This window comes from Nannospalax galili, unplaced genomic scaffold, assembly GCF_000622305.1.
Source record: "Nannospalax galili isolate Female #2095 unplaced genomic scaffold, S.galili_v1.0 scaffold241, whole genome shotgun sequence".
Taxonomy (NCBI): Eukaryota; Metazoa; Chordata; class Mammalia; order Rodentia; family Spalacidae; genus Nannospalax; species Nannospalax galili.
The window spans coordinates 1,311,045-1,328,240 of NW_008345602.1; the positions used below are offsets into that span (position 1 = coordinate 1,311,045).

Sequence of the window (17,196 nt, forward strand, 5' to 3'; positions counted from 1 at the left end):
AAAAGTTAAACTCTCACTTTATTTGGTAGATAATTTAGTGAGTCGTCTGTCTTCTAGCTCTTTGTAAAATGCATGTTAAAACTTATGAAGCTTGGCATTACCCTAAATGGTCACTCCTTTGGAGTTGAAACCCCTAGCAACTTCCCCAGGTGTCGGATCTGATTGATGCAGCAGACAGGTGTTTCTTTTCATCCTATATTCTTGCATCTTTCTGTCTCCTTCTGCCGTATAACACTCTTGATTTTTCTTGTTAGTTTTCTAGTTGTTGAAAAATTACCTCCTTCCTGATTCCTTCAGTTTAGACCAATTTGGAAATGGAAAAGTGTGTTAATTTTTAATAAATCTTTAAGACACACAGTACTGTATTTTTATTAACTGAGCCAGATGGCTCACAGTGAATTTTCTCTGACATAAGTAATCACAGAAATCAGTTTGGGACCCAAATCTGGTATGGAAAGTGGCATATATATTCTTTGGAAAAAATGCAATTCACATAAACATACAGATATTTTTAGAAGTAATATTTGTTGCTGTTTGGATTTAATTTCATCTTACTGTTAAGCTAAGTGCAAACTAATGACTTTCTTCTCTCTGTACCCTAAACTCAGGTATTAAAGGGTCCTTCTCAACAACCCCCAATTTTTTTTTTCTTTTTGCAGTTTGAAGGCTGTAAGAAGGCCTTTTCAAGACTTGAGAATCTCAAGATTCACTTGCGAAGCCACACAGGTGAGAAGCCGTACCTGTGCCAGCATCCAGGCTGCCAGAAGGCATTCAGCAACTCCAGCGACCGGGCCAAGCACCAGAGGACACATCTTGACACTGTAAGGATGGCAGGGGCTGGCCACCTTCCAGCTGGTGTGCCAGAGGGCCCCTCCATGGTAGGATGATACACGTTTGCTTTCTGGTCTGCAGATGACAGTGGCAGTGCCAAGCATGGTGGAACCCAGTGGAGAGCCCACAGGGGTTCTGTGCGGCTGCTTCCTTTTTTTGTAGTTGTATATGATCCTAAATGTTGTGACTTCCTAGTACCAGGGAGGTTAGTTAGTTACTTCTGTGTATAGAGCAGAAGCAGTTTAGGGGTGTCATGCAGTAGACATTGGTAGAAATTGGCCACCAGAGACCAGGTATTAATAACAAAATAGTAACATTAGTAACAAAATATCAGGATATACCAGTAGACAAGGGATGCAAACTCTGACAAAATGAAGTACACTGTTCATTTGTTGATGCTGGTTCTTTTCTTTCTTGACATAGAACTCTTCAGTCATGGCATTGAGCATGAATCTTGTCTTTTGCTTTAGAAACCATCTGTTGTTTTCACCTGCAAGCGACCTAAAAAGATACAATAGATCCTTCCCAATGTTCGGTTCAGTTTCATGCATCCTTTTCTGTGTTAACAGCCACAAATCCTGACATCAACCTTAGGAGAACAATTGAATTTTATCACACCCGTAACTCCCTTAATGCTGCTACGTTTTGCTCATTGCAGATGCCTTTTCTGTGTAACTTTTGTCTTTTATTTTCCCCATTATGTTGATAGCCCTCCTTTGCGTTCTCAGGCTTTGATGCCGTTTTCCTTACAGGAGGCCAGGTAGATGCTGTGTAATTTCACTTCACTTAACAAAGCTGCTGGGATAAATGTATTATACACATCACAGATCTCTTATCCCACGTTCTTGAAAATAATGTATTCATGACAGTACTTTCTCAGCGTTAACATTCTGATGTCTATTATTAAACTACACCAGAGTTTGAATTTTGAAAAGATACTGTTATTTCTACACACCTTCTCATACATATTTAAGATTTTTCTAATGTTGTAGTTGACATATTATTAGGTTTTATATTAGTCTCTATTAGTTATATTGATAGAAGTCATTTAGCCATATCTGTAGCATAACCTTTCTAAACAAATACACATGAATGTGATGGTTTTGCCTAGGGAAAATCTGAAACGTGGTTATCACAGTATGGGCACAGGATGGATCCTTTCTGCTCTAGCTGAATTTAATCCACTGACCAATAGAATATTAAATGAGTATATATGATGAGCATTGAAATTCCTAACAGAAAAAAAGAAAAGAAGAATAAATTATGTTAAAATGTCCCATTTTGTTGTATCTAAAATGGTGTTGGTCAAATCCAATAAATCTTTCAGTTTGTTCTCAAACCTTGTCATGGAAGAGTGAACATTCACGAGACAAGATTTTCTCAAGAAACTGGTCCAACTAGCAAGTTGTCTGTAGTTTCAGAGAACTACTCTGGGAAAGGTGCTATGATCTACAGTAACCTTCTCTGCTTGGTGCTAATTTTGGCTAATCAAAGAACATTTCCAAAAACAATTTCAGAATTTGAAAATGTATATCCCTTTTTAAAACTTTTTAGTAAAACTTCCTAAGGTAATAATTTTTTATGATCTTAATTAACTGTAATATCTCTTAAAACTCAGTTATTTTTACTTTGTTGAAAAAGATTTTTCTATTACATCTTTTAAAACTATCATTTTCCCCTTAAGATCCAAACTGGCTCCTATTTAAATATTTACTACCTTTAACCATTCAGAACACTTTTAAAAGCTCATATAGAAATTAAACACTTTCTTTCCAAAGCAAACCATAGCTGTTTCAAGAATTTATCATTTAAAATTAGGTTACTTTTCATTAATCATTCCTTATGAAAATCCTGACAGAATTTGGATAAAGTATCTTTCTTCAACTAAATATTTTTTACTCCTAGGGAAATTAGTTTTCCCACAAATATTAATGAGTTAATTAAACTAACCCTGAAAATTTGTATTAATACATTTTCTTTCACTATCTTAAATCTAACAAGGGAAGTAATTACTCGGGACAGCTGGAAAATAATGAAATGCCTGCTTTGATGGAGTGTAACATGCCATTTAAAGCTTGGGCAATGAGCGCTAAAATGAAGAGGACAGCAGCACCGCCCAGACCAGTCCCTGACAGAACTATTTTGGCATCGTGGTCCCAGGTGGCAGACGGCAAGGCCAGTTGGGAGGAGTGGTGTGATTTCAAGCTTTCTCCAAGAATATCTCAAAATCAAATACAAAATGGCACTACAGCCCAAATTATAGCGGCCTGGATTTCTGTAGCACATTATGCTCATAAAACCTTTCTCCATGAACCATGCTCTCATGCTCAAAGACATGAGTGTATTTGTTCCTGTTGGGGCTTCCGGTAAGGTCTCGGCTAGTTGCCTCTAATGTGAAGTTTGTACAAAGTAGAAAAGGCTAGTTCAAGAGAGACCTGTGATCCCAGAAAAGATTGCCAGGTTAAAGAAAAATCTTTGTTCACCCTGTGGAGACTCATTAGCAAGTGACTTTAGCCAGTACTTGCTCACCTTTTCAGAAGGACTGAGGCAAGAGCCCCCATTTATCCATTGTTATTACTAGAGTTTCCTAAAATGTTACCCAGTGCCCAGCACGTTCTGGACATCTACTGCTGGGTGATTCAATTAATCCACCAGTCAGTCAAGATCAGTCAGTGAGCAGCCATGTCAGATATGAAAGTTACAATTCAAATTGGGTGTGACAAAATTAAATGGTATATTCATGATTTTATCTTGTTTTCAGAATAAAAAAATGGCAAAACATAGTGAATCCTGAACATTGCTTTCAGCAAGGCAAATATGTAGTTCACATGTATGCTAGCCCAGAAAATGATAAGCAATCATCTGAAAATTGGAGCACAACATAACCAGAATAGCAAGACATGCAATTGCCAGTGCAGCCTTCCAGAGCAAGAGCCCTACTGCAGAGAGCTTTCAGTTCTCCTGCTCCTTGTACTTCATCACGTAGGCCCAGCTCTCCTGTGTTATCTTATGAGGCACACAGTAGTTCCATGACAGTTTAAACGTCTTGTGAGTTTTTTAAGGACTTAGAATAGGCAGAAGATTTTGGTTTATCTTGCACCTAAAGCCATAGTCTCAAAGCCCTTGATAAGATTTTTGTCAGCAGTAGGTGATGATGCTGACACCTGAATGGATCTGAGGTACTGTTACCCTCAGTTCATCCACGCATTTCTAACTCAGGTACCAGGCACTGGGGACATACTTCACATCTCTGTATTCTTCACATCTCTCTGGAGCCCAGAGAATTAGAATAAGCAAATTTGCATCAACCAAGGGCTCATTCGTGTCACTCAAGCTCAACTCCTCTGCAACTCATAGTATTAATGTTCCTCTGGCTGAATTTTCATGTGTCTGTTGTTTGAAAGCTACTGTTTCTTGCTCACTTTATACTAATTTTTTCCTTCTTAATTCTTTCCCTCTTTCTTTCTGAATCAGGTTCCCTCTGAAACATACCCAGTCTTTTCTGGACTTTTCTACAGCTTCTTTACCTGAACTCTTAAAGAATATGTGTTTACTAGTTTCTGACAGTACCAAAGATTGTTCTCAGGGGAACATAATTGTAAGTATGTAAGTTTAATTTCCACATTAAAAAGTTCCACAAGAGATTTATGGTTACACTGAAAACTAAGGTAATCTCTTAAAATTCAAGGCTAGGGCGTCTCTGTGGGTTTTGTTTGTTTATTTTTTCATGTTTACTCTTCTTTTTATCATGATGCAGAATTCTGGGTGTTCTGATTGAAATGTATGAGTGTTACCCAGCCCCTGACATTGCTAATAGTCTATGTGCTGAATAGTCTGAATACAGCCTTGACCCCATTACCTTTATGATTTAACCACAGCAGTTTCTTTCTTTCTTTCCTCTGTAGAAACCTTATGCTTGTCAAATTCCAGGATGTACAAAACGCTACACAGACCCAAGTTCCCTAAGAAAGCACGTGAAGGCACATTCTTCCAAAGAACAGCAAGCAAGGAAAAAGGTAAATTTAAGAGAGAATGTTCCAGCAAGGCAGAGCACAACGCCTTACTCTTGCCGTACTCAGCTTCTGCAGGGTGATGGGAACTCTTAGACTTTATATGATATGCCACACTTTAGACCAAGGAGGGAAATCTTCCCTGAGGTCTTAGCAAGGCTGTAGTTGGCACAGCTGATATAGCTAGGTAAGAATTTCTGGAGAAGGTTTGTATGTGGTAATCAGAGAGAATTCTTGAAAGTTACCCAAACCTGGAAGTATTACTAACAAAAAGCTTTTATGGAGATCTTCAGAGACCTTTTCTAGGGAGAAATGCTTTTCCATAACGTATCAACTAGCTAAAATAATTTCCACTATAATGAAGAAGATGGTAGGCGAATCTTTAGGCTATGGAGAGAGCATGGTTGGCTTGGAGAGAGTTGGTAAGCTCTTGATAGGCACTGTATATGAAAATACGAAGAAAAGAATCCAACTTAAAATGATTTTGACACTAGTGAGGAATTAATGCAGTTTTCAAAATCTTAAAAAATTAGTGTTAAGCCAGGCATGGTGGCGCATGACACCTTTAATCCCTGCACTTGAGAGGCAGAGGCAGGCAGAGATCTCTGTGAGTTCAAGGTCAGCCTGCTCTACATAGTGAGTTCCAGGCCAGGAGCATAGTGATATCAAAAACACCAAAGCCCCACCAAGAAAAATGAAGGAATTAAAAAGTGACTGACAGTGGAGGTGCAAAACCCTAAGCAAAGTTCCACTGCTTCAGAATAACCATTCTGTTTAATGTAAAAAAAAAAAAAAGACAGTGACTCAGATTTGGAGTAAGTATCAAGAGCCATGCCGCCAGCCCATCTGATTTGCTCTGCTAAACTCACACAGTGCAGCAATTGGCTGGCCAGACTGGACTTTCAAACCTTGTGAGGAATTTCATTAGAACTGTGTCTTTGTTGGGGTGAGGTAGGTGGATGTGGGGTGCACGTGGATGTCTATACATGTTCTTGTGTGGATGGGAGGCCCACTTGGGGTATCATTCCTCGGGAACTGTCCATTTCGTTTCTGTCCCCCTTCAGCACTGGGTTTACTTGCACATGCTATACCATGCATGACTTTATACTCAGGTGCTGAGGATCAAACTCAGTTCCTCCTACTTGCAGAGCAAGCACTTTACCAACTGAGCTTTCATTCTAGCCCCCAAGTTTTAAAATTTTTGAGTGAACTAGGCTCTTCTGTTCATGGCAGAAACATGCTGCATTACCATGGCTAGTTAGTGTTGAATTTGTGTATTGAACTAGGTACCTGATTCATTTAAGGGCCCTTTATAACAAATTTGAGGACCGATTAAGACTTGATTTATTTCAAGTGAGTGAATGGTAGAGCAAGGGTTTTCAGGTCACTGTGGCTTCTAGTTAAAATTCTGCATTCTTTCATGGTTTATAGGGATTTACTATTTGATGCTGGGAAATGTTCTGTAGTCTTTCTTTGTCACTTGAATTTTTCTGTCTTGAGAAGTATTAGCACAGTGCCAGTCAAGGCTTATACATGGAAAGAACTTGGTCAACTCTTCCTTTTAGTAAAGAAAAATACTCAGCTACAAGGATTTGATAGCTGTACTTAACTACATACCAAATTTGAAAATCAATTGTTGAAGTCATTAAATTTTTTTTTCTCTAGAAGTATATTTAAATGTTTTTCATGGAAATCCCAGTAAACTGATACCAGGATCACTTAACATGGGTTGGTTATTTTCTTGAATTTGGAAAAAGCAAAAGAACAGCTAATGCAAATGGGATGCAATAAACGATGTTTTATCTTGAAATTACACGTCATGGGTGTGTACTGTCGAGTCCTTTCAGTAGAGCGGGACTGCTGCGTAATGGTTTTGTCATTGTGTGTATCTTATAAATTTGAATAATAAATTATTTTGAGGAAGCTTAGTCTTTCTAGAAGAGACATTTTTTCATTCTAATGTTGTTCAGCCTCTACCTCCCTATGGAGACAAATAAGCAACTAAAACTGCTGGATTTAAGAAGCTAACCTAGGTTTGCAGGTACGGAAACGCATGGGATGTTTTCAGAGTCTGTCAGTGGCTCTTATTTTTAAACATGGTGTGCTTTGGCCTCTTAGAAAGGAAGAGTAGTTTTGATTGTAAGAATGTTCTCTACTGAGAAAGAAAAGCTGACCTTGAGAATAGAAAATAATTTTATTGACACTTTACCTGCAACCTGCAGCAGGCAATCTAGATAACAAAGGTACTACTTTCAAGTAATCTGGTAGCCTCATGTCTTTCTTAATTCTGTCTTATGTACATAATGAGGTGTTCTTTCTCTTAGGGCTGTACTTTTGGGTTCACTCTGTTTTGTGCAAATGGTTGAATCTCATTTGGTTGACTTTTCTTGCTCTGCCTGCAGTGGCAAATATTCAGTACTTATTTTCCAAAATGGAACCAGCCTTTTTATTTAGAAAATCCTTTCTAAATCTGTAATGGTTAATTCATGAAAATTAAAATGAAGAAAGTTACTTCATCCAAGAAAAGGGGAAATGTCCCAGTAAAAAGCCGTTGCTGATAAATCTGAAATTGGTCTATCCACTCTGCTAAATCTCATGCTGATATTCAAGTGTGCTATATTTACATGGTACAATGTTGTCACTAGACCTTGGAGAGATTCTAATTGCTCACTCACATTAGGACATGGTATTTGAAATATTTCCTGGCAGCAATCATAAAAAAAGAAAGAAACAATAAACCTTTTAAGGCAGAATTAAGATTATTTACGACTTTAATTAAAAATTGAAAACTGGCATGATTTCAAAAGAGGCTTTACAAAAATGTGAATTCATCAAAAATAACCATAAAAATTCCAAGGTGATAAAGGCACAGTGGAGGAATGGTCCCAGCTCTGGGGAATTGTTTTGTTGAAAAGAATAAAACTCTTTTCTGTCACACCCTGTTAGTCATGGGCTCGTTTAATATACCCTGCCTGCCCGCCTACTTCTAATCCTCTTCTTAACCTCCCCCTAGACACTAAGTGACATTATTTTGGTCTTAATGTTGCCAGCTTTATGAGGCCCTACTTCGAAATTGGGGCCAGTGACAAAGCACCCATAACCAAAAGATGAATGTCTATCAGCAGAGGCAGATTTCTCCTGAGTGCTGCCCTTTCTGTGGGAACATGGCCCTTCCTGACACCCAGAAGAGCCTACTGGAAAATTAGATGAATCTGAAATCTCAGCTGAACATTATTAAAGCCATACAAAGAAAGGAAAAGAGAAATAAAAAGAGTCCATAAGGAATGAGGATGATTTGGCTCACTGCATACACACAGTAATTTTTCTGTTTGCATAAATCATGCACATGCACACATCCCGTGGGCCAACAAACATCCAGACTTGTCCATCGAATGTGCATTACACTTCTTGAATTCACTGAAGCAGGGCCACTCAGATAAGTGAGTAGTAAAAATCCTCGAGCCACCAGTTAAGGTCTCCACTGAGAACAGAACTTGTCTCCAGAGCAACAGGCCAGATTCTGTCCTTCAGTTCCTTCTAATGAGTGAGTGTAAGAGAAAACTGAAGCAATAAACCACTTGAGATTCTTCTCAAGGCTGTGAGCTCCATCAAATTTTTTGATTTTCACCTTGGACGTGCCATAAACCGGGGTTTCCTTCAACTCTAGCCTGGTGTTGAAATGGACTTTTGAAAGAATAAATGCAAGCTGAGCATTCGAGACGTGACCTTTATCCATTCCACATTTCCACAGAGATTCTGCACTTTGGATGAGAGTTGTTGAATGTTTGTCAGACACTGACCTTTGACTGGCTGTAGCCAATGACATACATATTTGTGATCTCAACACAGACTGTAATAAACGAAATGGCATTTGAAACATGTATGAATATATATATATATATATATGTATATATATATATTTCTATTTTGTACTTAGAGACAGCTCTGTGTAGCTTTCTATGCTAGAGCAGCTTACTTAATGCAATTTTTTTTTCATGTAGAATTGGTAATTCTTTGTAATCTGTTCAAAGCCACCATCTTTCCCCCTATATCTCCTTAAAACTATAAACAAGTTCACTAAGTATCCTGTTTACCTTGCTCTATGTAGTTCTTGGGATGGTGAAAATATTTTCCTTCAGATTGGTCCATGTAGCAAAATAATGAATAAAGCTCACCTTTTCTGTCAGTTTTCTGCCTTTGTCTATCATAGTAAGTACAGTGGACATTCAGGTGACTCCCCAGGTTTCACAGTTCCTTTTCATTTATTTATTCCTTGTGTCTGCACAGAAAACAATTAAAAACATGAATGCAACGTTAGAAATCAGTCCATACCACAGGTATCACCTCAGGATAAAAGAGCCAAGCCCTTCCTCACCCTTAAGAATTGGTACTGTAGAGCTGGTAATGGAGCTGTCAGGGATATGAAGTTAGTGCAGCACAGAGCTGTTTGCTGATGAGCCACAAACTTCTGTGCTTTAACACTTGTTGACAGATGACTAACATCACCGTCCAGAGCGACACTAAGACATAGCTGTGTGTCTAGATTCCTCAGTTGAGAGGGACATAACTTCAAGGAAGATTCTGGTATTCTGCCTCAGCTGCCTGGGTCATCTTAGGGTTTCTTTTTCTTTTATCTTTTAGAAACAGGGTATCACTATATGGCTCAGGCTGGCCTTGAACTTGGATCCTTCTGCTTTAGCCTCCTGAGTGCTGGGAATGTAGATGTACTTCCATTCCAGCCCGAGTTTAAATATTTTATTATTTTTATTTTATGTGTATGAGTGCATTGCATACATGTATGTAAGTGCACCCATGTCACATAATGCCCATAGAGGTCAGAAGAGGCGTTGGATCCCCTGCAACTAGAGTTACAGATGGTTAGCTATCCTATGGGGGTGCTGGAATCAAATCGAATCTGGGTCCATTTCAAGAGCAGCCAGCAGTCTTAAGAGCTGAGCCATTTCTCCAGCCCCTTCCAGCCTGAGTTTAATTTGCCTTTCTCATCAGCCTGTCTTCCTTAGAGTGGCACTAGGGTGATAGGGTACTCGTCCCTGAAATCAGTGGCTTCCATCTCCCACCAAACAGTACAACTCAGATGGTTAGCATTTGTGATTCTTGGAGGATGCAGTGCTCGTGAGGCCCTACACCAGCTCTGAGGATTTTGAATCTAATGAGACCTGGCCAGGACGGGGCAGGAGACGGGGCTGTGATAAGTCACACCTACACATGTCTTGGTGACATGGTGTGTGGAGTTCCTTTGTGAATGGCATTGTTGAGCTATGAAGTCTTGTGTTTCATTCATTGCTTGAGAGCAGTTCTCGATTTCATTACAAAGCTTTGTCAAATGAAGCAAGGTAGTTCTGTTTCTGCTCCCATAGAGAACTCTTCCTTGAGACCAAAAATCATAAAACAAACAACCCGAAAATACAAAAACAACAATGGTGGGTGCTGGTTATAGTTCTGGCAAAGCACATGAAGCATAAAGAATCATGGGGGTCCTCTACCAAGAGCTATAATAAGCAGTTTGGGCAGCCCAGTGCCCAAACACAGCTACCCTGTGGAAATAGCCCCTTAGATAATTGCTTTTCTGATTGATTGACTGACAGGAGTTCGTATTTCTTATTCTTTTTTCTCTTAATTAAAAGTTGGCATTGGCATCCTTGATGAAAATGATTTGGGAATAAAAGCACCTAGCACAGTCTGCGGCCTCAGTGTAGTGTCTTCAGGCTTCAGGATGCAGCTGCAAACTGCCCTTCCCTGGTGTCCCCTACCTCTCACCTCTGCTTCCAGAGCACTCACACCTCTTACGCAATTGCCTCTTCCTCTGCTAGTCTATGCTTGTCTTCCCTTTTCAGCTTCATTTGAGCTTTGTCTTTGATATCCCTGGGTAATATTTTCCCGTTTGTTTGTATCTTGGCTCTCTGAGCTGTGAAGATTTATTTTCAGGGTGACTTCACACAAGGCTTTGGATAAGCCTAATGCAGAAACTTTTCGTGGTGGATACTGGGCAGGTGGCCGTGCCTCAAAGCAGTGTTTGGATTGGACATCAAGAGGTATGGGCTTCTTTTAAACAGTGTGGTGAATTTCATCGGTACTTAACAAGTTACATGCCCCTAGTTTTTCCATTTCCCACCTTTGCAGCTAGTTTGAAAGGCAAACACTGGGCCCCAGAGGTGAAAGAAGAGCTATTTCAGTGAAAAGCATCATTGTGTCATGTACCTGCAGTCCTCAGCATCCCATTGTGACTGACAACGGATGAACAGTGTCCTTGGAAATACTTTCCTCCTTGAGAACTGAGTATTCTTACAGGAGTCTTCTCTCAGAGATTGCAATAGCCTGTCTTTCTGGAACATATGGATGATGAAAAAAATGGTCCATAAAAAGAAAAGGAAATGGACCTAAACCAAAGGGAATTCAAATAAAGTTTGAACCTGTGATACTTGATTCTATCCAAGAGTTATTTTACCTGAGGGTTCACAGCCATAGACAGCTAGTCTGTGGATTTATGAAGACAAATATTGTTAGGATGCTTAAGAATTCCCACAAAAAGATATGCAAAATACAAATGTATATTTTTCTTCGGAGAGCCTCCATAGATTTCACAGACTATCTGAAATTAAGACTCAACAAGGAGAAAAGGTAGGATACCTAGAGACTATCTTACTTATAAGGCTTTGGTTGTGACTCCCTCCCTGAAGACTTGGCCCAATTAAGAGAATTTTGTGTGTCTGTGCTCCTGAGGATTGGCTCTCTGGGCAGGCATGTAATTTTAAAATATTTGAATTATTCCACAAGTTTTTCTCGACATTCACTGTGTGTCTGATATTTTACCAAATGCTTAGGTCAATAAAAATGGTATGTTCCTTTCCTTGGAAGGAATCAGAAATGTTCAAGCTGGTTTTCCACAGGGTGGGTCTGATTGTGTTGAATGTGAACTTAAATGTAGCACTGACTACAAGCACTGACACGAGTCAGGACTCTGTGCTCTTTAATGAGATGTAATAGAGGCTTGGACAGAGATAGTGGAAATCTGGATGAAAAGGGATGGACAGGAAGTGTGATAGTCTGAACATCAGAAATGAAAGCTCTACTCCTCAGGAAAACTTCAGTTCTGCTCTTAAATATTTTGGACTGGTTAGTAGATCAGGATCATCTAGATTATCAGATAATCTTTCATTTCAGAGTCAACTGACTGAAGGTGTTAATCACATCTGTCTAGTACCTTCATTGTATCTGATACCCACATTTATAGTTAGTTTATTGACATGGACTATAAGCTAGCCAAGTGGAGATATAAAACAGACCATCACTAGAATCCAGCATGCTAAATTTTAACTGATTTGTTTATTTAAAGGTTAGACAAGTCACAGAAAAGTGAGGTATTGTGAATTTCAAAGTGTTCTTTCCATTTATGCAAACTGATTATTCAACAGGAAAAGAGAAGGAAATTAATTATCAATGAAAGATGTACCACCTTCTTTATAATATTGACTGTTGAGAGTAAATATGTTCAAGTGAGTAAGTGGATACTTTGTGTTTAACTTACATATTGCATTGTAATATCACTTTATGCAATCATATGATTCATTGTGACATACTTATAAATCACCATTTTGACATAACTTTATAATGTTTGTTAATACAGTGTCTGTGTCATATTAAGTGAAATAGCAATAGTAAAACACTTAGCGTGTACCTGACATATTATATATGCCCAATAAAAGTTGGCTATTATTACTCAGATTGCCTGTTATCTATTAAAAGGTTTTCAGAAAGATGACGAGTGGTTGTTGAAGTTTCAGGGAGCTGATAGCACCCTACTCCCGATTTTTCCATTAATTATTCTCCTTAAAGGGATTTTTGCTGTTTAAAAAGAATTAATGGAAACAGATCGTGATTGTAAATTCATCATCTACTGTTTTCTTCTTTGACAAGAAATACATTTGTATTTATGTGTTTTGAAATCTCAAGAGACAATCTGACCTTCTTGATGACTATTTTTTTCCCAGAAATCCATGTCTTTGGTTTAGAAATCACTTCCAGTTATCAAACTTCCATAACTGTTGTTGTGTGAATGCCAGATGTGCGACTCCAGATTGCATATTAAAGAGTTTCATTTTTTTGACCATTCCAGACCCTGAGTATTCTGAGTTGGCCTTTTCTAAGTGCACAGAAGACATACCAATTTACTTATTATAATTACTGCCCATTATTTTTCCAGTTGTGTGAGTTTTCTGCTACTTTTTAAATATGAATTGAGCCATGGACTTGAATTCAAATCTCTACTTCACCAGTCTTAATGATAGAACCTTTGAAGCATTACTTAATATCTCTGAACTTGAGCTCCACATTTGTAAACTCAGGCTAGTATCAGTTATTCTCTTGGACTGTTACAGTGAACGATGGGAAAATTCGTGAACAGTGCTTGTTACAGTCACTGCACACAGATGGAGCCAGGCATGAGAGGAGTCCCAGGGTTAATGTTAGGCATTACAATACACAGAAAAATGACTTGCTATTTTCCATATCTGCTGAAGAAACTGACTTGAATTAGTGAAGTAGGAGATCAAAGTGAGAGAAAGCAAGCATTTTCTGGGATCTTTCTTGCCCCAACTGACTGGGTTCAGTTTTTGCTTAAGAAGTAAGGGAACTTGATTCACAGGTCTTTAGGCCTCTACAGCTGCCATTTGAATACGACATCAAGTGAAATCCAGCCCCTGTGATTCTTACATGATAGTGATACCAAAGAAAGGGCTTCGATTCCTACATCTGACATGGTCACATTCCAGAGCCATTGCATGTGGACACATTATCTTATTTTATTCCTTGGCCTTTAGACCCAGGATGGGTTTTTTTTATTATTATTACTACATCCACTTTCTTTGGTTTGTTCTTGAGAAGTGAAAAGGCTTAGAAGCAGGAAGGGAGCCAAATATGATGGCAGAAGTGGTATGCTGCTTGCTCGCCAGCCAAAAGGCCTACAGAATGTGTGCCAGAGTTAGTTAATACTGCCTAATGCAGAGCTAGCCATTAAGTCCTGACACACTGTTTGCAGTCTTGGCATTCCACAAAATGTTTTGGCGGAAGATTTTTCTTCCACTTGGCAATCCAGAGTTTTCTTCAAACTCTAGCAAGGTGTCATGTGATGTCTAAAATGTTCAGTTTCCTCTGTTGGTTGAGCATCTTGAGTTAACTGTTGAAGGATTACAGATAGTAGCAGCCTCACAAACGCTGTTTATTCTTTTCACCAGAATAGAAAGCTCTTTTTTCTAAGAGGTTTTTGAGGGTACTTGCTGCACTGCCACTGCAGGGGGCTATCTTTCGGCACAGCTGGGGCGGATCTACAGTGTGCCAGCATTAAAAGGTCTTTAAGTTCACCTGCACCCTGCAACCTAATAGAGAATCACAAAAAGGGGCTGGGAAGATGGCTCAGTGTATAAATGTTTGCTGTGCAAGCATGGAAGACCTGAATTAAACGTCCCCCGCAACAATATAAAAAGCCAGGCACAACAGTGCATGCCTATAAATAATGCAGTGTTGGGACTGCAGAGATTGATAGACCTGTCCAGTTGAAATGACCAACTCCAAGTCCAATGAGAGAATGAGAGATCCTGTCTCAGTCGGTGAGGTGGAGGTAATAGAGAACATCTAGCTTCAACCTCTGGCCTGTATGCATGCACGCATGGGTGAACAGACAGACAGACACACACACACCACATTCAGAAGGCCTATTTGTATAATCTGAAGCTTTCTCACTTCTAAGAATATCTATATTGTTGCTATTATCAAGTCTAATATGTCCCCATATTTATATGATAAAGCTGAAAGCCTACCTTCCTGAAACATCTCTTACAGGCTGAGTCTGTCTTCCAAGGGTGTTGCTTCTTTTCAAGAGTAAACTTGCTGATGTCTGTAGAAATGCTGCATTAATATTCCTGGTTCTACACAATTCTTCTGATTACCCACATTGTAGGTTTTGGTTTGTTGGTTCATTTGTTTGTTTGTTTTGAGAAATAGAATATCACTCTGTAGCCCTGGCTGGACTGAAACAAAATGTTTAGACTAGCTGACCTCAAATCACAGAGATCTGCCTGCCTTTGCCTTTGGAGTGCTGGGATTAAATGTGTGTAACCAACACATCTAGCATATTCTAGATTTTTGTCATTGTCATTTTGGCTTGGTTTGGTTGTAGTTTTTTGTTTGTTTGTTTGTTTTGTTTTTTGAGCAGGGTCTCCCCAAGATGGCCTGTAACTCACTAAGTAGGCCAGACTGGCCTTGATCTCACAGAGATCTGCCAGCCTGCAGAGTTCTGGGATTGAAAGCTTGTGCCACCCCCGCCCGCCCCCCACCCCAGCCTAGGTTTTTGGCACACTCTAGGTCTGTAGCAAATGGATGGAAATGCACTCTCTGTTCTCCACTTCCTTCCAGTTACAGAACAGTTTCATAAGGGGAATATGACACCTTCAGTGCCACTTACTGAGGCCAGCAGGGCAAGGGAACTGATTCATACGGCCTTATCTATCCTGCTAAAGTGTTAAGCATAGACTGTGGTCAGATGTATGATTTAGGAAGATGATTGTGGTTGTAATGTGAGGAATGAATTAGGGATTTAGGGTGAAAGAGACAAAGCAATTAGTTAGGTTGGCATATTTCCATTAATCAGCATTCTTCTGATACAGTAGTTCATCCAACTGTGACTATGCCCTGCTGTGCTACCATCAATTCTAGGTTTCTCCCTCTTTCAAAATGCTATCACGAGAGAGTGCTAAATATCTTGCTGGAATCTGCTCACTTTATAAGTCGCTTTCCCTGAAAGGTATATAAATAGAAAACCATTCTTGGGATGTTCTCAGTAACTCCATCCCAGCTCCTCCTGATTTCCATCTTCTAAGGCTCACCAACCTGTGATTCTTTCCAGAGCCTTTCCAAGCATGAAGCTTGAACTCTCTGGTCATTTGTGACATTACTTGGTTTTATCTTTTCTGCTTTAATGATATTTGGGGTATAGATACGTAGTTATCCATTTCCTAGCTTTATTTGTACTTTTTCAGAGCATGCTTTCATAAGCACAAGTACCTTTAGTAGCAGAGTTTGTATACACTTAGGTATTAAGCTAGATGTGGTGGTGCACACCTTTAATTCCAGCACTTGGGAGGCAGAGGCAGGCAGATCTCTGTGAGTTCGAGGCCAGCCTGATCTCCATAGTGAATCCAGGCCAGCTGGGGCTAAAGAGAGACCCTGTCTCAAAAAGACAAAAAAATAAAATAAAATAAAAAATAAAAATAAATAGACTTAGGTATTGAATTCCCTAAGTGCCTCAGCTTTCTTATCTCCCTTGCTTTCTTATCTCTTACCCTAGTCTTTATTCTCTTCTGCCCTACACACACGATTATTTTTTTTCTAATAGTTCTTCTTTGACATGCTTCTCTATGAAAAATTACAAACCAAATAGAAACAGAGTTGGTATGTTTTATTATGTTTGACAGCGTGCTTGCCTAGAATACACAAGACCCTGGATTCAATCCTCAGAATGAAGGGAGGGAGAAAGGAAGGGAGTAAAAATAAAAATACATTATGCTGTGCAGCCACTGCCAGCTGCGGTGGCTCCTCCATTCGCGTGGGCGCAGCCTCTGATTGCAGGGGTGCCGCCTCCTCCCATCGCAAGTGTGCCGCCCTTCACTCCTCTCTGTGGCCACTCTCCCGCTCGCTCAGCGTCAAGGTCGCTCTTCTCCTTGCCAGGGCCTGTCTCCGATTGTCGCTGCTTCTGCCCGGTCCAGGACCCCAGGGCTGGTGACGAGACTGTGTCAGCAGAGCCGCATTCAGACACAGGTGACCAGGTTTGGTGATGCAGATCTAGTTTATTGAAGAAGGGCACCAGCTTATATAGGGATAGGGGTCCAGTCAAGAAGTTACAACTCAGCTCTTTGGCAGGGCTGTGTCCTATCATGACATCGCGAGTCAGACACCTTATTAGCACGACAGGTTTCAGGTTACTTAGGTACCGGTTTCCTGTACGGGCCCTGGATTCCTGGGAACCACGTGACCCAGGCTGTTGCACTAAGTGTTGCAATTTGGAATCTCAAGGGTGGTGATTAGGGAGTGGCGAGCTCTAGGCATCAGTCTCATGATCTGCCAATAGGAGCAATTGTCACAAGGCATTCCTTGTGGCCCCAGAGGTCAGGCCATTGTCTCAGGCCTGCTGTATGGCTGTCATTAAGACTTTTAACCTAGGCTCAAGCCTATCTCTCACAATGCTGAGTCCAAGTCCATCCTCATTTTAAAATTACATTAGGTTATGCATATTTGTGTGTGTGTGTGTATATATATATATATATATATATATATATATATATAT

The 17,196-nt window shown here is 39.7% G+C and overlaps 1 protein-coding gene across 3 annotated transcripts in view; it reads left to right on the forward strand.

Annotated features, from left to right (window-relative positions):
- Nucleotides 1-17,196, forward strand: part of Glis3 (GLIS family zinc finger 3) — a 475,006-nt gene that overhangs the window by 369,690 nt on the left and 88,120 nt on the right. For all 3 annotated transcript variants that reach the window (XM_029567629.1, XM_029567628.1, XM_029567630.1), the window contains 2 exons: nucleotides 660-821; nucleotides 4,737-4,847. In XM_029567629.1, the coding sequence (XP_029423489.1) occupies nucleotides 660-821; nucleotides 4,737-4,847 (273 nt within the window). The remainder of the gene's footprint in view (nucleotides 1-659; nucleotides 822-4,736; nucleotides 4,848-17,196) is intronic.